This window comes from Scyliorhinus canicula, chromosome 7, assembly GCF_902713615.1.
Source record: "Scyliorhinus canicula chromosome 7, sScyCan1.1, whole genome shotgun sequence".
Lineage (NCBI taxonomy): Eukaryota > Metazoa > Chordata > Chondrichthyes > Carcharhiniformes > Scyliorhinidae > Scyliorhinus > Scyliorhinus canicula.
Window position 1 is genome coordinate 41,801,489 of NC_052152.1, and position 21,799 is coordinate 41,823,287.

The 21,799-nt window shown below is 46.0% G+C and overlaps 1 protein-coding gene across 3 annotated transcripts in view; it reads right to left on the minus strand.

The window, feature by feature from the left end:
• The window catches only part of cip2a (cellular inhibitor of PP2A), a 74,764-nt gene extending 56,968 nt beyond the window's left edge, over positions 1-17,796 (minus strand). Inside the window, exons 1-6 of one of the 3 annotated variants that reach the window (XM_038801858.1) lie at positions 17,690-17,796; positions 14,045-14,148; positions 8,325-8,472; positions 4,193-4,302; positions 3,276-3,370; positions 2-98 (exon numbers count right to left, since the gene is read on the minus strand). In XM_038801858.1, coding sequence (XP_038657786.1) covers positions 2-98; positions 3,276-3,370; positions 4,193-4,302; positions 8,325-8,472; positions 14,045-14,146 — 552 coding nt within the window. In that variant the 5' untranslated portion in view covers positions 14,147-14,148; positions 17,690-17,796. The other 2 variants (XM_038801857.1, XM_038801859.1) reach the window with 2 other exon arrangements.
• Positions 17,797-21,799: the final 4,003 nt, after the last annotated feature.

Consider the following 21,799-nt stretch of genomic DNA (forward strand, 5'->3'; position numbering starts at 1 on the left):
CCAAAGATTTTATATGGGCTTGAACAGTGAGGTTGTGTCGACACATGTTTGCCATCAGCCCTAGACATGGCATAGTTAGTTCATCTTCTGGTGCTTGACTAAATTAGAATAGAATTCACATTAATCAGTTCAACTGGAATAATTCCACTGATGATAGCTTACAATAAAATTACATCTTGCTACCTGCAATAAGGTGCTTCAAATTAAGCTTTCAAATAAAGGATAGAAATATAACGGCGAATTATCCAATAAATTAGAATGAATGCAATATCGGGTCTGCTTAAGTGTAAATATCGTAAAGCAGAACTAGCTTCCTTGGATAAACAGAGTTGGATTGAAAAGAAGTTGATAAATTCAATTAAAGCTATCTTATGAGTCAAAATTTTTAACCAGCCTAACCAACTGATTGCTTCGTGATATGGTTGTGTGAGAATATTGAAATCAGATATATTATTAGAATATTTTATGTACAAGTTGTTGTAACTAATTCATGGAACTTATGTGTCGTGGTAGAAAATTAACATTTGCAAACAGGATGGTTGGAATCATCAATGGATGTCCCAACCTTTAGAAGACAATGGAAAGTTGTTACAAGCGTTTCTTTGAATAAGCAGAAGTTAAGAAAAAGGTCTAAAACAGTCCAAAAAGACTCAATTTTCTGTGATGCATGTGTTCTTAGGTAGCATAATAGACATAAGATAGTAAACATATTTTCTCTAGACTGGATAATTACGTCTTGCCTGTATTTTGGAGTGCAGTTAATAAAGTTTTACAGGTCAATCTGCTGCCATGAGGTTGATTGTCAGGTGTCCAAAACCAAAGCTCTACCCTTCAAGTCAGCAGTACAATTTTCTTCTCAATTCATATTTATGCAAGTAATTCACTTCTACACTGGTTTTATTTAATACAAAAAAATTCCTGATGTTAGATAATGCTGTCCAACATGTTCACCTCTTGTACTTGTAGCCATTTCTAGTTTAGAATAATTGCCCTTAAAAGGCTCAATTGAAGATACCCAATGTAAGATGTACCCCATTTCTTTAATTAAGAAATGGAGATTAAAAAAACTTAGCATTTCACATCTTAAAAGTCATAAACTCAAACAGGAGGGAAGGATGTGAAGAGCATTATAGCGGAGGAGACAAAGCAGAGTTCTGGATTAGCTGAATGTTGTGAAGTATTGAATCAGGGATGCAGGTGTGGAAAGCATTGCAGTTATAGAACATAGAACAGTACATAGAACATAGAACAGTACAGCACAGAACAGGCCCTTCGGCCCTCGATGTTGTGCCGAGCAATGATCAAACCCACGTATCCACCCTATACCCGTAACCCAACAACAACCCCCCTTAACCTTACTTTTTTAGGACACTACGGGCAATTTAGCATGGCCAATCCACCTAACCCGCACATCTTTGGACTGTGGGAGGAAACCGGAGCACCCGGAGGAAACCCACGCACACACGGGGAGGACGTGCAGACTCCGCACAGACAGTGCGGACTGCTATCAACTGCAAAGATGATGCAGTGCTATCAACTGCAAAGATGAAGACATGGGGTAATATTTCAGCAGCAGTGAGGAACAGGTTGTTCGCAGACAATGCTCTGATGATCAAAATGCAATCTTGATAATGGACTAAACATTGACCAAGAAAACAACACTGAATTTATCTTGACAGCATCACATGAGGGAGTTTAGGCCAGAGACACGGAGGTGCTAGTGAAAGCATAAAGGCTAAAGGAAATCCAGGCCCCGAGGAATAGTCAGAAATGTTAACAAATGACTTCCAGTGGCGGTTGGCATGTGAGGAGAGGTCACTTACTAAGCAGCTCCCACCAGAATCCGTGTTTTAAAGCTCTTTTTACCCGGTTTCTCAGTGACGTTTTTACAGAGAAACACTTTTGGTGGAGTATACAGGATTCCTGAGCCGTCTCAATGACAAAAAAAGAGAGTAAACAAGCGTCAGAAAGTAATGCATCGACTGATCCGGAGGCATCGCACAGTTCCTCCATGGACAAAATGGCGGATGCTGTATCGGCACAATGGCCCCCCCAATAACAGCGGATATGCTCGCTAGCGTGCTCGCTAGGGAATTGGACACCCACTTCGACCATCAGTGGAAATTGACAGAAAGAACTTGTAAAAGTCATTCAAGGAAGCGCTGGACCCTGTCCGGTTCAAACTTGAAAAAGACTGCTGAGACGGCGAAAAACAATGTTGAGGTGCTAGAGGGTATGGAGGAAGCATTGATGAGGCATGGTGAGTAGCTTGCTTTGTTGGAAGCCGGGATGAGAACAAGAGGTTGAAGGCCAAAGTCGATGATCTCGGAATTCGTTCCAGGAGGCAAAACCTTAGAGATGTGGGGTTTTCGGAGGGGATAGAGGGCCTTGATCCCACCTCGGATCTTGTGCAGATGCTTGGGCAAATGATGGGGGAAAAGTGGTCTTGCGTCCCCTCCGGAGTTAGACAGGGCCCATCGGAAATTCGTCTGAAATTGCTGCCGAACAAGCTGCCACGTGTAGTCATAGTTCACTTCCATAGCTTCCAAGGAAAGGAGCAGGTTCTGAAATGGGCTAAAGATTATCGGGATTGGAAATGGGAGGGCAACCTATTGCAGGTCATGGGAGCGGAGCTGGTGAGGAAGCGGGCGGCCTTTAACAACGGTACGGCTACCTTGTACAAGAAGGCAGTTCTGTTCGGGATAGTATATCTGGTGAGGCTGTCTGTCACCTATGAAGTCTTACAACATCAGGTTAAAGTCCAACAGGTTTGTTTGGAATCACTATCTTTCAGAGCGCAGCTCCTTCATCAGGCGAGTGAAGAGGTGGGGTCCACAAACACATATATAGACAAAGTCAATGATAGTTGGTAGGATTTCGCAAGCCCAGGCCAGATGGTGGGGGGTGAATGTAATTCAACATGAATCCAAGGTCCCAATTGAGGCCATACTTGTGCGTGGAGAACTTGGCTATCAGTTTTTGCTCGGGGGTGGTCAAGGGATTCTACCTGAAGTGGCAGCCATTCATTTCCTACTTTAAAGAATTAATCACCATCAGCTGTTTGGGGAGGGGTTCTTACTGTTGGGGAAAGGGTGTTTCTTTCTGGTATCAAGGGGCCAGTAATGTGGAAACCTTTGGAAATGGTCTGCAATAATTGAAACATAAAAGAGGACAGAGAGAACTTCAATACAATGACAATATTAAAGCTGCACCATAAACACACACAAGTTGTTCTAATCAGATTGTTAATAATAATAAATCTGTCACAAACTTACATATGTTTCATCAGAAAAGTAATCAGCACATCAATATTTGCACTACAATTAAAAACCCTGGTGTTGTAAGTCATTTTCTGTAGAAGCTGCAAGCTCTGTTGAAAAATAAATGATTAAGTAATTTATTAAAATTCAAAACTGTGCAATTAACACATACCTTACAAATAAATACATATAAATCTCTGGTGCTCAAGTTTTGATAGAATTATTTTCAAGAGCAAGAAATACACAGCCATGGAACAGTGTGTTAGCAAATCCTTAATTATATTTACCTGAAACTTATTTTCAGTGAATTTTTGATAGCTAATAAATAAATGTTGTTACAAAGTAACACTTGTTAAAGAGGTTAGAAAAAAAAAGAAAAGCGGAAAATAAAACTCTCTACTCTACACTACTTTGACAAAACAAATTGTTATGTTCACAGAATGCCTACAGTGCAGAAGAAAGCCATTCGGCTCATCGAGTCTGCTCCGACCCTCTGAAAGAGCACTCCACCCAATAACCCCCACTTACACATCTCTGAACACTAAGGGCAATTTATCATGGCCAATTCACCTAACCTGCACATCTTTGAACTATGGGAGGAAACTGGAGCACCTGGAGGAAACCCACAGATACAAAGAGAAAGTACAAACTCCACACAGACAGGCACCCAAGACTAGAATTGAACCAGGGTCCCTGGAACTACGAGGCAGCAGTGCTGACCACTGTGCCACCTAATGTGATGTCCTAGTTAATCTTTAAATACCATAGAAAGGCAGTTAACAAGATGATTCTGGTCTGATGAGAGTAGTTATTTTAAAAACACTCCTCCGAATTTCTAACAATTTAACATTTATTGTCTTATTCCGTCCTTGAATCTTCTCCTCTTCTGCACCCCATGCCAAAGGTACTTGCCAATTATACTAGATTCATACCTGCAGTACAACCTGCTCATTGGGAGCTGTACTGTAATGTTGAACCACTGCTGCAAGTGCACCAATGAGGTTGTATGTGTGCAAAGTCTCTCTGCTTTCACTGTCTGATGCTGGAATAGAAACATAAAATAAAATACTTTAAAACTGGTACTGATGTCAGGTGCAATAATGTGAAATAGTTCCATGTAAAAATGTCAACTTCTGCAATTATAAACAAAATACATAGAAAGAACAGTACAGCACAGAACAGGGCCTTCGGCCCTCGATGTTGTGCCGAGCTTTGTCCGAAACCAAGATCAAGCTATCCCACTCCCTGTCATTCTGGTGTGCTCCATGTGCCTATCCAATATGGCAGTGTAGCTCATTAAACTACCGACACACTTTATAAGAAAGTGGTCTCCCTCACAGGGTGCCCTGATTTCAATATTCTTTATAAGGAGACACCAAAGTGAGGTCGGACATTTCCGCATATGAAGTGAATAACCATGGTTTGTCCTCACACACTCCTCAATTACTGGTAATACAGTAGTCCCCCGTTATACCGCGCTCCGCAATATACCGCGGGGGGGGATTATGGACCCCAACTGTCAGTTGTGTCAATTTCAGCGGCCGGCTGATTATTTCAGTGAGAGCAGCTTCCCTCTCTGGATCAAAGTGAGCCGGCCGCTGAAATTGACACTGCCGGCTGCTCTCTCCCTCCAATCAGAAACATTAAAACTTAAAAGTTGGATTGGAGGGAGAGAGCAGCGGGCAGTGTCAATTTCAGCGGCCGGCTCACTTTGATCCAGAGAGGGAAGCTGCTCTCACTGAAATAATCAGCCGGCCGCTGAAATTGACACTGCCGAGGGGGGGGCGGGTGTTGGGGGGGAGAAGAGGGGGGGGCGGGTGTTGGGGGGGGGGGGGGGGGGGGGGGGGGGGGGGGGGGGAGAAGAGGTGGGGGGGGGGTAGGGGGGGGGAGGGAAAGAGGGGGGGGGGGCGGGAGAGAGGGTTGGGGGGGGGGGGGTGGTGTGGGGGGGAGAGAGAGAGACGGGGGGGGCGGGTGTGGTGGGGGGGGGGAGGAAGAGGATCACAGATGGCGAGGTTTTTGCACTGAATGATCCCGTTAGTGATGCTGCTTTGGAGCTCCTTGGTCCTGATAGGGTCATCCCAGGACAGCAAGGTTGGTGTTGGGGGGGGGGGGGGGAGAAGAGGGGGGGCGGGTGGTTGGGGGGGGAGAAGAGGGGGGGGGTCGGGCGGGTGTTGGGGGTGGGAGAGGAAGGGGGGCGGATGTGTGGGAGCAACCCCCCTGGGGGTGTGGGGAGAAGAGGGGGACTGCGGGTGTTGGGGGGAGAGAGGAGGGCCCTGGGGGGGGGGGGGGGCGGGGTGTTGGGGGGGGGGAGAGGAGGGGGGCGGGTGTTGGGGGGGAGAGAAGGGGGGCGGGTATTGGGGGGGGGGGAGAGGAGGGGGGCGGGTGTTGGGGGGGGGGGGGGAGAGGAGGGGGGCGGGCGTTGGGGGGGAGATGAGGAGGGGGGCGGGTGTTGGGGGGGAGAGGAGGGGGGCGGGTGTTGGGGGGGGGGAGAGGAGGGGGGCGGGTGTTGGGGGGGGGGGAGAGGAGGGGGGCGGGTGTTGGGGGGGGAGAGGAGGGGGCGGGTGTTGGGGGGGAGAGGAGGGGGGGGCGGGTGTTGGGGGGGGGGGAGAGGGAGGGGGGGGGTGTTGGGGGGAGAGGAGGGGGGCGGGTGTGGGGGAGACCCCTGGGTGTGTGGGGGGAGGGCCCCCTGGGGGTGTGGGGGAGAACCCCTGGGGGTGTGGGGAGAGAGGGGGCCCTGCGGGTGTTGGGGAGAGAGGGGGGTCTGCGGGGGGGGGGGGGGGGGGGGGGGAGAGGTGGGGGGCGGGGGTGTTGGGGGGAAGCGGAGGGGGGGAGACCCTGTGAGGTGTGGGGGAGACAGGGGGGTGGTGTGGGGGAGAGAGGGTGGACCTGCGGGTGTTGGGTGGGAGAGAGGAGGGCCCTGCGGGTGTTGGCGGAGAGAGTGGGGCCCTGCGGGTGTTGGGGGACGGGGAGGAGAGGGGGGGGGAGGGGAAGAGAGGGGGGGGAGGGGAGGAGAGGGGGGGGAGGGGGCGAGCCGGAGGGTGTGGGGAGGGGGGCGAGCCGGAGGGTGTGGGGGGACAGGGGGCAAGCTGGACGCTGTGGGGGAGAGCAGGGAGGGTGTGGGGGAGAGGGAGCGAGCCAGAAGGTGTGGGGGGAGAGGGGCGAGCTGGACGCTGTGGGGGAGAGCAGGAGGGTTGTGGGGGAGAGGGGGGAGAGGGAGCGAGGCCGGAGGGTGTGGGGGAGAGGGGAGAGCCGGAAGGTGTGGGGGGAGAGGGGCGAGCCGGAGGGTGTGGGGAGGGGGCGAGCCGGAGGATGTGGGGGGGAGAGGGGGCGAGCCGGAGGGTGTGGGGGGAGAGGGGGCAAGCCGGAGGGTGTGGGGGGAGAGGGGGCGAGTCGGGGGTGTGGGGGAGAGGGGGCGAGCGGAGGGTGTGGGGAGAGAGGGGGCGAGCCGGAGGGTGTGGGGGGGAGAGGGGTCTAGTGGAGGATGTGGGGGGAGAGGGGGAAAGCCGGAGGAAAAAAAAAGAAATTGACACTGCCGGCTGCTCTCCTCCCTCCCAATCAGAAACATTACAACTTAAAAGTTGGATTGGAGGGAGAGAGCAGCGGGCAGTGTCCAATTTCAGCGGCCGGCTGATTTCAGTGAGAGCAGCTTCCTTCTCCGGATCAAAGTGTGACGGCCGCTGAAATTTTAATTGGATCCACGATGGCGGTTTTAAATTTATTTAAAAATCTATGCTAGCGCTTCCCATTGTGAGTCTACGGGGGTCTGACCTCTCCCCCGCCCCCCGTAGACTCTCAATGGGAAGCGCTAGCATAGATTTTTAAATAAATTTAAAACCCCCATCGTGGATATCCGCGGCTCGGTTGCAACGCGGGTGGCTGTCTTGGACCCCAACACCCGCGTTATAAAGGGGGACTACTGTAGAATCATGGAAGTTTGAAAATAGGCTGGCTGTTACACCATCAGTCTAGATTGCGAAAACCAGAAAACTAAAAAAGAATCAAAGGATTTAGAAAGCATCCTTTAAAACAATACATGTAATGAATCTTAAATGACCAAATTATACTTAATACACAAATTACAATGAGTAGCTTTATTAGATTTCATTAATTTGTAAGTAAAAAAGACTCATCTGATATTTTTACAATGACTTCTGATAAACTGAAAGACAAAAATAGCTTTATCCTCAGAAGTTTAAAACATAAACGTCAGGGAAGGATAATTTTTTAATCCAAGTCCCTTACCCCAGAAAAACAGTGAAGAGAATGCTTATGTCTTTCTACATTTATAGCTTTGGATTTTTTAGCATTCCCAAATTTAGATAATTCACAAGTTGAATCCTGTTCACTACAATTTCAAAAGTATCTTATCCTGATACTATAATAGTTCCAAATACTGCACTCAGTCTAAGCACATCACAACCTTTTAATTGCAATAAATTGTCCTGCATCTCCCCAGGATCCTTATATATTAGGAAAATAGTAGAATATCAGATTATATTTCCTTGCAAAAAAATTATCATATAGCTTTCTGTGCTTCACTCAAGTTATTTTATACTAATTACTCCCAGTCTGACTTCAAATTTTTGATAATTACTGTCCCCTTTTTTTGAGTCCATTCCCTTCAGATTTTAAAGTCCCAGCTAATGATTTATATCTATTCAATTAGGCCCATCCTTTTCCTTCACATTATACTAATGTGGTCATCCGGACTGTGGGTTATCACATCACTCTGTCCCATCTGTATATAATCCAAATAATCCAAAAGAATTGATTTAATTTATAGACTTTCCAAAACTTTTGAGCCAAAAGTATAAATTTCCATGAAAAGGTACAAGCAATTTTAAAAATAAGTTTTTGGAGAAAGTTGAAAATATTGATTACACTCAGTTTCTCTCCCCTTACCTTTTACAGATACATATATATGCATGTTTGTATTCAAACTTTTAACAATCTAGAAGCGAAAACAAATTTTATTACAGTATGAAGTGAAAATAAAAATGATAAATAATGTAAATCCACAATTGAACTATAGCATTCAATTTATTCTAACAAAATGAATCATACCTAGCTGTGTTAGTAATCCAATAATCTTTAGAGTCAATGTCACTTTTATGTTAGGGTCACCAACAAGTTCCACAAGGCTATTCAGACATTCACTTGGTAAACTTTGATTTGTTGCAAATATCATTACGGCTTTTGTCCCACAAATTACCTAGAAAGATAAAAGAATATTTCAAAATTTGATTCCTTGGATATTTCTAGACCATGAATAAAGATTGTGACAAGGACACTATGCCAAACATAATCCTTGTCTCTTTCAATTTGCTTGTTCAGAAGCTTCTAAATCAGTTGTCATTTTAGCTAACATTGCCCATTATTCTATGAATACAAATTATAGGAGTTTAAACCGTAAATTGAACAAGAACAGGATTGGCCATTCTTAAGATTGGAAATCTGCAGTGAACATTTGAAGAATACAGTATATCCAATAATGCATCAATAACATCAAAAAGCCATTGTTAAACTCATGATCATTCTGGATTTTTACTACCAGTATTAGTACATTAGAGTTGGAAGATATTATTTTATAAAAGGGACACTCAAGCCATGTAGGAGGCAACATCAGTGCCATTAACAGAATGATAAGAGTCAAAGGGCAGCACAGCAGCATTGTGGATAGCACAATCGCTTCACAGCTCCAGGGTCCCAGGTTCGATTGCCGGCTTGGGTCACTGTCTGTGCAAAGTTTGAACATTCTCCCCGTGTGTGCATGGGTTTCCTCCGGGTGCTCTGGTTTCCTCCCACAGTCCAAAGATGTGCAGGTTAGGTGGATTGGCTATGCTAAATTGCCCTTAGTGTTGGGTGGGGTTACTGCGTTATGGGGATAGGGTGGAGGTGTAGAGCTTGAGTAGGGTGCTCTTTTCAAGAGCCGGTGCAGACTCGATGGGCCGAATGGCCTCCTTCTGCACTGTAAATTCTATGAAATTCCATTTGCATCAAAAGGTACTCTAGAAAATTTTTGATGTTTGACTTCATTGTTCTGTGAAAGCCATATATAGTGGTCTCTACTTCATATAATTTTTTTTACCTATGTATCTTAATTTTATCCGTTACCAGATTTTAAGCCAAGAAAGAATACAAAGCAATGCTATGAAATATGTGCCAATTACAGCCTGACAACTAGACTCCCCTCAGTTCAAATGGCTGGAGGGGGGACTGGTCCCATTGGCAATGGGAGTGTAGCCTTGAATATGGGCAGGATCCTGGTCTCTCTGGGCCAGAACTTAAAATTCCAGTTGGGAACCTTGGGCATCTGAAATCATGGCAAAGAGAAAGGTTGAGGAATTCCCAGAAGTTCCTTGTTCAAAAGGTCTAACAGAAATTACAATCAGGACCGAACATTAGTTACTTTGAAGTTTTTTTTGTAGGTCTAAAACCTCCTCCTAAAGGAATGATGAATATCTGTACTTGGAATTGCTCAGATGAGGGCTTGGGCCAGGGTGGCTGTCTCTGTATCTTTGGGAGCATCTGCAGCCTGACCTAACTAAGTAAATGACACTGGTCACGGGTTACAATCTGCGGGCTCCATTTCCAAGCCTTGATATTTAGCATTGGGTAGGGGCTACACTGAAGCCCCTTGGCATAGCTAGATGGGGCACTGTTGGAGGCTGCTAAGACTTTTCATTGGGATAGAACAGTAGTTCCCAACCTGCGGTCCACGGACCATGGGTACTGCAGGTGGTTTGTGTATCCGTTGAAGAAGAAAATGGTCTGTGGGAAAAAATGTCCGTGGAGAAGAAAATAACAAGTACTCACAGTCTCATATGGAGCATACTAATCCTGGTTAAACTATTTTCACAATTATTTTCAGTATTATATTAATCCCTGCAATTAGATTGTGTGGCCAGAGGCAGACTTTCAAAGAAAAACACAGCGCGTCAGCGCAAGGCCACAGCCAATATGAGAGCCCCATACAGAGAGGTGACTATTGTGGTGGAAACATCATCAATCAGAGTCTTGGTAACTCTAAATTTACTGATAGGGAATAAGCCTATCAGAAAGTCATTTTTCTTTAGTTGTTCTTTTGACATTCTGTATATTTATATTTTTGTTGAAAAGCTTTGAATAATATTATTATAAAAAAACTATCATGTCATCTCAATTTCACCCTTTGGCCACCTACGTTTAGAATGTTCACATTTTAGAATCGAAAAACCGATACCTCATTTTTAAAGTATTTGATTATTAATCTTCATGAGTTCTACAAGTTTTAATTTTGGTTGGATTGCATATTGCTTTAGCTGAAACAACAGGTTTGTTTTACTTTGATTTTCAATACCTTTGTACAAAATTTCATGGCACACTTGGACTTTTTTCACAGCACACAGGTTGAAAACCAGTGCCTTAAAATCCTTTGTTCGTGATTCTGGATCTTGCAGATGATTCTAACGGAAAAAGGCTTACAATATCTTGACCGTTGTAGCTCGTGAGAATATCCTATGCTCCTGGATTTGTGAAAAATATCTTTCAATTCAAAACTGGCATAGGCTAATTATGGATTGCATCCCAATGGAATTCCTGATCCACTCTAAGGTGGATCCCTATCTTAAATTCTTAGGTTCCACATTGGCGGACTTACTCCTGTTGGGTTTTCCATGAGCTATTTCATTTTGTTAGTCTTGCCATCGCAGTAGGCATGCATCCTCAACTGTTCCTCCTTTCCCCCACTCAATGATAATCTGTTGTTGAAATTGATTTGTTTTATAAACTAGAGGCGCCGGTATCTTAAGAGTACTGTTCTGAATTTTATCCTGTCTTGCGTGTTTCTATGTTTGCTGTAATTCTTCTGTATTGTACCCATTTTGCAGATTGTTTTTGTTACTTTGCTGCGCTTATTGCAAAAAATATGAAAAACCTAAAAACTCCTGCTACACAAGACCACTATCTGCTAGTATAATGATTGCTTCAGCCATGGTAGCAGTGTTTATATTCCAGGTGTTAATCAACCTATAAATCCTTCCACTGCTCACACTAATATCCATGGGAAAACTGAAGATGAGAAAACAACATATTCCCCGGATCAGATATTCCCGACTCAGATTCTTTTTTGTTAAATTAATTTACAAGTTGTGGATGTCACTGGCTAGGTCAGCATTTATTGCCTATCCCCAAGTACCCTCGAGAATTTGGTGGTGAGCTGCCTTCTTGAACCGCTGTGTTCACTGTGGTGTAGGTACACAAAGTGCTGCCAGGGATGGAGTTCCAGAATTTTTACCCAGTGACAGTGAAGGAACAGTGATATATTTCCAAGTCAGGATGGTGTGTGGCTTGGAGGGGAACTTGCAGGTGGTGGTGTTCACGTGTCTACTGCCTTTGACCTTCTAGTTGGTAACAATCATGGGATTAGAAGGTGCTGCCTTAGGAGCCTTCCTACAGTCTAAAGTGTAGACGGTACACACTGCTGCTATTGTTAGTTGGTGGTGGAGGGAGTGAAGGATTGGTGCATGAGGTGCCAATCAAGCGGGCTAATTTGTCCTAGATGTTGCCAAGCTTCTCGAGTGTTGTTGGAGCTGCTCTCATCTGGGCAAGTGAAGGCTATTCCATCAAACCCCTGAATTGTGCCTTGTAGATGGTGGGCAGGCATTGGGGAGTCAGGAGACAAGATATTCGTTGCAGGATTCCTCGCCTCTGACCTGCTCTTGTAGCCACATGATTTATATGGCTAGTCCAGTTTCTAGTCAATGGCACAATCCAGAGGTAAGGTGAGAATCACTTGTTGATATTGGGGGATTCAATGATTGGAATACCATTGCACGTCAAGGGCAATGGTCAGATTCTCTCTTGTTGGAGATGGCACTTGTGTAGCATTAATGTTAATTTTCCACTTGTCAGCCCAAGCCTGAATATTATCCAGGTCTAGCTGCATTTGGAAACAGTCTTCTTCAGTATCACGAATGGTGCTGAACATTGATTGCACAATCTGCGAATATCCCCAATTCTCAACATATGATGGAAGGAAGATCATTGATGAAGCAGCTGAAGATGGTTAGACATAGGACACTATCCGGAGGAACTCCTGCAATGATGTCCTGGAACCGAGATGATTGACCTCCAACCACCACAACCATCATCTTTTGTGGCTGATATGAATTGAACCTGCAGAGGGCTTTCCTTGGATTTCCATTGACTTCACGTTTTGTTAGGGCTTCTTGATGCCATATTCAGTCACATGCTGTCTTGATGTCAAGGGAAGCTATTCTCACATCACCTCTGGATTTCAGCTCCTTCTTCCATATTTGAACCAAGGCTGAAATGAGGTCAGGAGCTGAGTGACCCTGGCAGAACCCAAACAGAGTGTCAGTGAGCAGGTTATTGCAAAACAAGTGCCGCTTGACAGCACTGCTGATGACCCTTCCATCATTTTATTGATTATCAAGGGTAGGTTGATGGGTTGGAAATGGCTGGGTTGGGTAAGTCCTGCTTTTTGTGTACAAGACGTACCTGAGCAATTTTCCACATTGCTGGCCAATACCTATGTTGTCGATGCACTGCACACACAAATATAAGTTTTTAACCAGAATTAAGCTTTTGACATTGGTCTGGTCCGGAAGGTTTTCTTCATTTCTTCAAAAGCAGCCAAATAAAATGTTGTTTAAGTCCAAGGAATTATTTCAGGTTTCTTCAATATTTTATTTAAAATCTAATTTTGGTATCTTAACGTTGGAAATTTTAATTGAAGAAAAAAAGTTAATGATTTGTTTCAAAAATTACACAATGTTCTCAAAATGCTTTTAACTGGCAATTCGTTGAATCTTACAGCACAAGAGGCTTTTCATTGTGCATGGTCTTTGAAAGAACAGTCTAATAAATTCAACTTCCTTTTGGCAGCGCACAATTTGCAATTACAATGAGTAAACTAAATGCTTTAAAAAGAAAACATCAGCTGAGCATGGAATCAATGGAGGAAATTCCTTCACCAAATCTTCCAAAAATATCATATGTGCTTGTATAAAAGTCAACTTTGTGAGGCCAAATTTTAGGTAAAAAAGGATAGATTTTACTTGTGGTGTTGAAATAGTTTTGTGCCAGGGCTGGCAGAGCGGTGACATTTTGACATGGCATCTCCTCCTCCCCAAGACTCTCTCCCGCTGACCACTTCCCGGCCCAACTCTCCCACCTTTCACTTCCCTGTCTAACTCTCCGGCTTGCAGCTCCTTTCGCTCACTTCCTTCCTCTCGTCACTCTTCTTCTGAGCCCTCGCTTACAGTAACACAGGGCAAAAAGCATGAAGCAGATGAGATTTAGTGAGAGGGAGAGTCGATCTATGACAGCCATAGTGAGCATATAAGTAGAAAGGGTTACTACTTTTTTGATAAAATGTCAGGGGTCAACTTTTATGCAAGGTCAACTATTCGCCCAGAGCCTATGGATTGTTCCATTATAAAATGCTGACATGCTTAAACAAGGGTTTCCTTATTCCAAAGACTGACATAAGACAAATCCATTAAAAATGATAACATAAAATGCTACAGTTAAAACCATGGAGACATTTTATGTCAATCAGAGGAAAAAGGGAGAAAGGTGGGAATGAGGAAGGATGGGAGCACAGCAACAATGGAGAGAAATGAAAATAATCAAATGAAACATTCTTTCAGTGTCAAGAGCATTCTATAGTCAATTGATTGTTTTTGTAGTGTAATCGCGGACATATATAGAAACATCTCACACTTGTAAAGAGTATTAATACATTAACTTTTCTTCCATACAATAAGTTCTGTACTTACATCCAATTGCCTTTGCACTTGCAAAACATTACTTTCAGTTTTCGCATTTTTATATTGGGTGATTGCCAGCAACAGAGATTTCATGGAAGACGTTGGATCCATTTCTAGGTAACAAAAAAAGGGAATTTAACAGATTGATAGATTTCACAATTTTAACACATTACTATCAAAGAAAACAATAACATTGGGTCATAACTTTCTTGGAGTGACAATCAGCGTTGGACTGCCACTCCCTACAGACTTTCCTGTACTTAATTTCTTCAATGCCTGTCTCTCCTGACCTTTCTGACCGAGGTCAAGCAAGATTATGGCAGTGCAGGGAGTCCCTGGGTCCAGCGGTGGATTCCAAAATAAATGTAGCCAAGGAGGGCATGCTCCCCCTTTTACAGCATTAAATGCCATAAAGCCTCGTAGAAGAGGCCATTCAGCCCATCAAGTCTGCACCAACACATGAAAATCGCCTGACCTACCTACCTAATCCCATTTACTTGGCCCATAGCCCTGAATGTTACAATGTGCCAAGTGCTCATCTAGGCACTTTTTAAAGGATGCGAGGCAAACCGCCTCTACCATTCTCCCAGGCAGTGCATTCCAGAATGTCACCACCTTTTGGGTAAAAACATTTTTCCTCACATCCCTCCTCAACCTCCTGCCCTTTACCTTGAACATGTGTCCCCTCATAACTGACCTTCAACTAAGGGGAACAGCTACTCCCTATCCAGCCTGTCCATGCCCCTATCTTCTCTCCTCCAGCGAATCTCTTCACCCCCGTCCAGTGCAATCACATCCTTCCTAACTGCACACAGTACTCCGATTATGGCTTCAAAAAAGTTTTATACAACTCCAACATGACTTCCTGCTTTTGTAATCTATGCAATGATTGATAAAGGCAAGCGACCCATATCTTTTTCATGGGTGGCACAGTGCTTAGCACAGTTGCTACACAGCTCCAGTGTCCAAGGTCAAAGAACAAAGAAAATTACAGCACAGGAACAGGCCCTTCGGCCCTCCCAGCCTGCGCCGATCCAGATCCTTTATCTAAAAATGTCTCCTATTTTCCAAGGATCTACTTCGCTCTGTTCCCGCCCGTTCATATATCTGTCTAGATGCATCTTAAATGATGCTATCGTGCCTGCCTCTACCACCTGATTGAGGTCTACAGAATTATGAGAGGTATGGACAGGGTGGATAGCAACAAGCTTTTCCCAAGAGTGGGGGTGTCAATTACAAGGGGTCACGATTTCAAGGTGATGATACTAAGATTGGTGGAGTTGCAGATAGCTAGGGGGACTGTCAGAGAATACAGCAAAATATAGATAGATTAGAGAGTTAGGCAGAGAAATGGCAGATGGAGTTCAATCCAGGCAAATGCGAAGTGATGCATTTTAGAAGATCCAATTCAAGAGCGGACTATACGGTCAACGGAAGAGTCCTGGGGAAAATTGATGTACAGAGAGATCTGGAGTTCAGTTCCATTGTAACCTGAAGGTGGCATTGCAGGTCGATAGAGTGGGCAAGAAGGCATACAACATGCTTGCCTTCATGTCTGCGTGGGTTTCCTCTGGGTGCTCCGGTTTCCTCCCACAAGTCTTGAAAGATCTGCTGTTAGGTGAGTTGGACATTCTGAATTCTCCCTGTGTACCCGGACAGGCACCGAAATGTGGCGACTGGGGCTTTTTACAGTAACTTCATTGCAGTGTTAATGTAAATCTACTTTGCGACAAAAAAGATTATCATCCGATTAATCTGCCCTTCTGCCTTCAGAGATCTATGGACAAACAAGCCAAGGTCCCATTGTTCCTTGGAATAGGCTGGGGCGAAAGTGTCCAAGGTAAGTGCGGGAGCTTGGACAGGGAGGGAGGCGGGGGGGGGGGGGGGGGGGGGGGGTGAAGTTGCTGTGTAGTCAGTGCAGCTGGGAGAGGTTATATTGCATCCCCCCCCCCGAAAGAGGTTATATTGCATCCCCCCCCAAAAGAGGTTATATTGCATTCCCCCCCCCCCCCCCGAAAGAGGTTATATAGCATTCCCCCCCCAAAGAGGTTATATTGCATCCCCCTCCCTCAGGAAAGAGGTTATGTTGAATTCCATCCACCCACCCCCCCCATTGGAACGAGGTTATATTGCATCCCCCCCCCCCCCCCCCTTGGAACGAGGTTATATTGCATCATCCCCCCCGCGGGAAAGAGGTTATATTGCATCATCCCCCCCGCGGACAGAGGTTATATTGCATCCCCCCCCCGAAAGAGGTTATATTGCATCCCCCCCGAAAGAGGTTATATTGCATCCTTCCCCCCCCCCGAAAGAGGTTATATTGCATCCTCCCCCCAAAAGAGGTTATATTGCATCCTCTCCCCCCCTCGAAAGAGGTTATATTGCACCCCCCCACACCGAAAGAGGTTATATTGCATCCCCCCACCGAAAGAGGTTATATTGCATCCCCCCCGAAAGAGGTTATATTGCATCCCCCCCGAAAGAGGTTATATTGCATCCCCCCCGAAAGAGGTTATATTGCATCCCCCCCGAAAGAGGTTATATTGCATCCCCCCCGAAAGAGGTTATATTGCATCCCCCCCCCGAAAGAGGTTATATTGCATCCCCCCCCCGAAAGAGGTTATATTGCATCCCCCCCCCGAAAGAGGTTATATTGCATCCCCCCCAAAGAGGTTATATTGCATCCCCCCCCCCCCGAAAGAGGTTATATTGCATCCCCCCCCACCGAAAGAGGTTATATTGCACCCCCCCCAAAGAGGTTATATTGCATCCCCCCGCCCCGAAAGAGGGTATATTGCTCCCCCCCCCGAAAGAGGGTATATTGCACCCCCCCCCGAAGAGGTTATATTGCATTCCCCCCCCCCGAAAGACGTTATATTGCATCCCCCCCCCGAAAGACGTTATATTGCATCCCCCCCCCCCGAAAGACGTTATATTGCATCCCCCACCCCCCCGAAAGACGTTATATTGCATCCCCCACCCCCCCCGAAAGACGTTATATTGCATCCCCCACCCCCCACAAAGACGTTATATTGCATCCCCCACCCCCCCCCCCCAAGACGTTATATTGCATCCCCCACCCCCCCGAAAGACGTTATATTGCATCCCCCCCCCCCGAAAGACGTTATATTGTATCCCCCCCGAAAGACGTTATATTGCATCCCCCCCCCCCCCGGAAGAGGTTATATTTCCTCACCCGCCCCCTCTCGAGCGCGCGCTTTACAAACACCGCCAGCTCGCGCGCTCAGTTTAAATCGCCGGCATTTACCACAACGTCGCGGGGGTAGATTGGAACAAGCCAGCTTCCCTCAAAATACCAATCCAAGACCAAAACTGTTGCAGATACTGACCTTATTATGTTTCTCATCGAACTAATTCCCTTGAGCTTTTAAGCAAGAAAATTGCAACGTACAGCGTTTGTTTTCCAGCTCACCCCATCTCCCTTCACACCCCCTCTCCGACACAGTTTATAACACCCCAACAGTTTAACCGTCCCAGGGAACGGTTGGGCCGGTTGTGTGATCGGAACTGCGCCGCGCATTACGACAATAACTGCTCCGCTGCAATGAGTGCCGGTGGATTTCTGACCTCTGAGCATGTTTTCTCTTTTGCTCAAACACCGATACGCCGCGTCATGAAAGTTCCTCCGCTTACCTTCCAGTTTTTTTTGTTCAGCTTGTGGTCTGGCGCTTGCGCAGCGGTTCGTATGGCTGGGCGGGCCGGCGTTCTGACGTCACAGTGAGGACGTCCCCCGCTGGGACTCCCTGACAGGTCAACAACAACTTATTCATAAAGCACCTTTCAACGTAATGAAAGGAGATTCACAGGGTTAGTATAAGATAAATTATGACATCAAACCACGCAAGTCCGAATGTGGTGACTAGGGGATTTTCACAGTAACTTCATTGCAGTGTTAATGTCAGCCTACTTGTGGCAATAAAGATTATTATTATCTTCCCAAAATGGAAGAAAGTCCCCGAGTGAGCGAGTTAAGCCGCAGTGCCGAGAAACACATGGCTATTCAACGGGACTTGTGTTGAATAAGGGGTCTGAACGGGTAACGCGCGGCCAAGGCCGCACATTGCCCTGCTTTTTATACAATGGGGAGCTCCCATTGTGTTATGCTTCTTCATGTAGCACAAGCTGTTTCCTTGATGTATACTCCGACAAAGGAAGGTTCAGACTTGGAGATAGGTTTAACACATTTATTGAACAGTTAACAATTCTCCTACTTGGGTTCGACTCTCCTGCTAATCTAACTATAGTAACTCTATCTGACTAACCAGTCTGCTCTAATTCATGCGGTGGGTGTGATGCTTACTGATTTGCCCCTGTCTCTCTGAGTGTCGCCTATAGAAAGAGCATGTGTGCCCTGTCCTTTTATATGGGTAGCCCCCTTGTGGTAGTGTCACCTCTGGGTGTGCCTTGACTGCCCATTGTTTGTGTCCTATCTTCTGACCTATTGGTTGAATGTCTGTGTGTCATGATGTCTCTGGTGCTCCCTCTTATGTTTACCTAGTCTTAGTGTATTTGCATTAACTCCTCGTGTATTTACAGTGATGCATATCACCACATTACCCCCTTTCTCCGTGTTACATATTTTCTGTACAGTATTAAAGAAAATTGAACAAAATAGGTAGATAAGTGATGACATGTACAAATCATGATGACAGTGATGATTACACAATAACTAATAATATGTATGAGTCCAAAGTTCATGAATTAATATGGTCGAGTGGCTTTCTTGTTTGGTTGGTGAAATGGTGGTGGTGATGGCGGCATGTCCTTGTGAACGCCGTTAGTGTCCCTGTGCTTAAGGAACCAAGAAGTGGTCAAATCACTTTGTTGTCTGATTTGGACTCTTTTTTTTCTATGCTTGTGGTAGTGATGCAGAATGTAATCTGTGTCGTCCAACCTGGACTGTTTCTTGTGATTGCGATATTGATGCAGTATGTCAGCTGCCTTGAAAGCTGGTTTGCTTGTTCGTAGCGGAGCACTCTCATCTTCCTTGAAAGCTGGTTTGCCTGTTTGCAGTGGAGCAAACTTGAATCGGTGAGATTTGCTGTTAAGCCACGTTATGGCTGTACTCTTGCCACTGTTAGCTGTGCTGTTACATTGTCCTGCATTTGCAGAGTTGTACCATGTCGTACCAGTCATCGTTCCAGTGTTGTTGGTTTTGTCGTGCTTGTTGTTGACATTGGTGCCCTTGGTACGCTTCTTGTTCTGTCGGTGTTGTTGTTTTCGTAGGTTTTGTTGTTGTGTTTGTTGGGCTCAGTGACCACACCGAGTGGAGAATTCGAGTCCTTCACAAAGTTACTTGTGTGAGTGTCCTTTCTGGCATCTGCTGTTACATTGAGCGTGCCGTCTCTGATTCCTCGGCGCTCCCCGTCTGGAGTCATGTCCGGTTCACTAGAATCATCTTTTGCTTGTCAATGGTCCCCATCTGGAGTCCTTTCTGGCTCACCTGAATCAGCTTTGGTTTCTTGACACTCCCCGTCCAGAGTAATTTCAGGTTCACTTGAATCATCTGAGGTGTCTTGATGCTCCCCGTCCGGAGTCAGAACGTTCAGGAATGCATTTTCCTGTGGAGAGGCTCGAGTGGATGAGGTTTGAATTAACGTGTTGTCACTGGAATCACTAGTAGCCTCACTTTGATTGTCGAGTGCCTCTGTACATACTACCTGAGATCTGTAAGTCTCGCTGAGATGTCACACCTTGTATGGGAATTGTGAAGCCTTTGTCATACATACAGTGGGTAGACCTTCAGAGTCTTCTTGTCGGTTAGATGAGCTGGGTAGACTGGCAGAGTCTTCTGGTGGCTCAAATAATCTGGGTAGACTGTCATAGTCTTTTTGTTGTTCACGTGAGCGTGGTAGACTGTCATAGTCTTCTTCCTGTGCACTTGAGCGTGGCAGACTTGCATCGTCGGCGGCTCATTGCTCAGATGAGGTTGCTAGGCCTTCATGGTCTTGTTCATGCAAGGACTGCGCTCTGGAGTCTTGCGTTGCTTCCATCGTGGAGTCTGTCAACGAGCTCACTGGAGGCTTGTACCACTCTCTCTGTGGAGTCTGGCATCGTGTGGAGTCATGCGGTGGTCTTGCTGTGGAGTCTCTCTGTGTTCTCTGTGTGGAGACATACAGTGGTCCCGCTGTGGAATCTGTCATCGCTTTCTGTGCGGAGTCGGGGCACTTTGTGGTGCGTGGACCACCCTCTGTGTGGAGTCGGGGACTTTTCGTGGTGCGTGGACCACTCTCTTGTGTGGAGTCGGGGACTCTTCGTGGTGCGTGGACCACTGTTGTGGCGTTGTGACCACTACTCTCTGACTCCTGGCATCAGGCCGCTCTCTGTGGGCTTGTACCACTCTCTATCTCTTGGTGTCAGGCCGCAGCAGAATCCTGTACTTCTGGGTTAGGATGTCGTCTGTGCTGGGCTGAGGATCCTCAAATCCGAAGAACTCGTCCATGTCTGTGTCGGATTCTTCACTGTACAACACATCTCGTTGCAGTTTGGATTTGGTACTGTGGTCGCCACGTCCAATGATGAAATCATCGTCTGAGTCGTAGTCTTCAAGGACCATATCATCACTTTTTGTGTCAGAGCTGTTATTGTGCTCGCGATGTCCAAAGAAGTCATCAACGTCTGAGTCGTAGTCTTCAAGGACTAAATCATCTCTTACGGCAGTGCTAACTGCTTGTTGCAAGGTTCTGGGGAGTTTACTTTCAGCTCCTGGTCGAAGTTCAGGCATTGTGCTGTCGTTCCAGGTGAAAGAATTGTGTTTTCTGGCTTCAACATTTTTTTTTACTGTTTTGGGACATTTCCCCTTTAAGTGGTCCGTGGTCCGGGGCCTCTGACATCATGACGCTGGTGATGTAGAGCGTAGGAATGGATCGCGCATGCGCAGATCGCTTTTCCTGTACTGTTTTTTGCAATTGCGCATGCGCAGCTTCTCGCGCATGCGCAAAACATTGTTTTTCCGGTATGCTTCTTTTGGGGAACTGCGCATGTGCGGTTCCTTTCCCCAAGATGGCTGCCAATCAAAACTGCCGTTTTCTGGATTTGCAGCCTCACCTTCGCCTCGTGGTGAGTATTGGCGTCTCTTTTACCGTTCTCTCTTGTGTGTTCCTCACAGTATTCTTGAAACTTGTCCAGGACTACCTGGAAGTCTCTCTTGTCTTGCCCTTTGGAGTACTTGAAGGTCTCGAAGATTCCTGCTGCTCTTGCACCCGCAATGGTGAGCAGAAGCTTTATTTTCTCTGCATCCGCCACGCCATCAAGGCCGGACGCTACCGGGTAGATCTCGAATCTCTGCCTGAACGCACGCCAGTTTGCAATGAGATTGCTGTGGTACCTGAGCTGCTGCGGAACCGGAATCTCGAACATCTTGCCTGGGTGCTTTTGCTGGTTCTCACGAATATGTTGAGTTGAACTATGTAGATTTAACAGGCACTAACTGGTACCATGTTGTGTTATGCTTCTTCATGTAGCATAAGCTGCTTCCTTGATGTATACTAGGGGATAAAGGAAGGTTCAGACTTGGTGATAGGTTTACACATTATTGAACAGTTAACAATTCTCCTACTTGAGTTCGACTCTCCTGCTAATCTAACTATAATAACTCAATCTAACTAACCAGTCTGCTCTAATCCATGCGGTGGGTGTGATGCTTCCTGATCTGCCGCTGTTTCTCTGAGTGTTGCCTATGGAAAGAGAAAGAGCATGTGTGCCCTGTCCTTTTATATGGGTAGCCCCCTTGTGGTAGTGTCA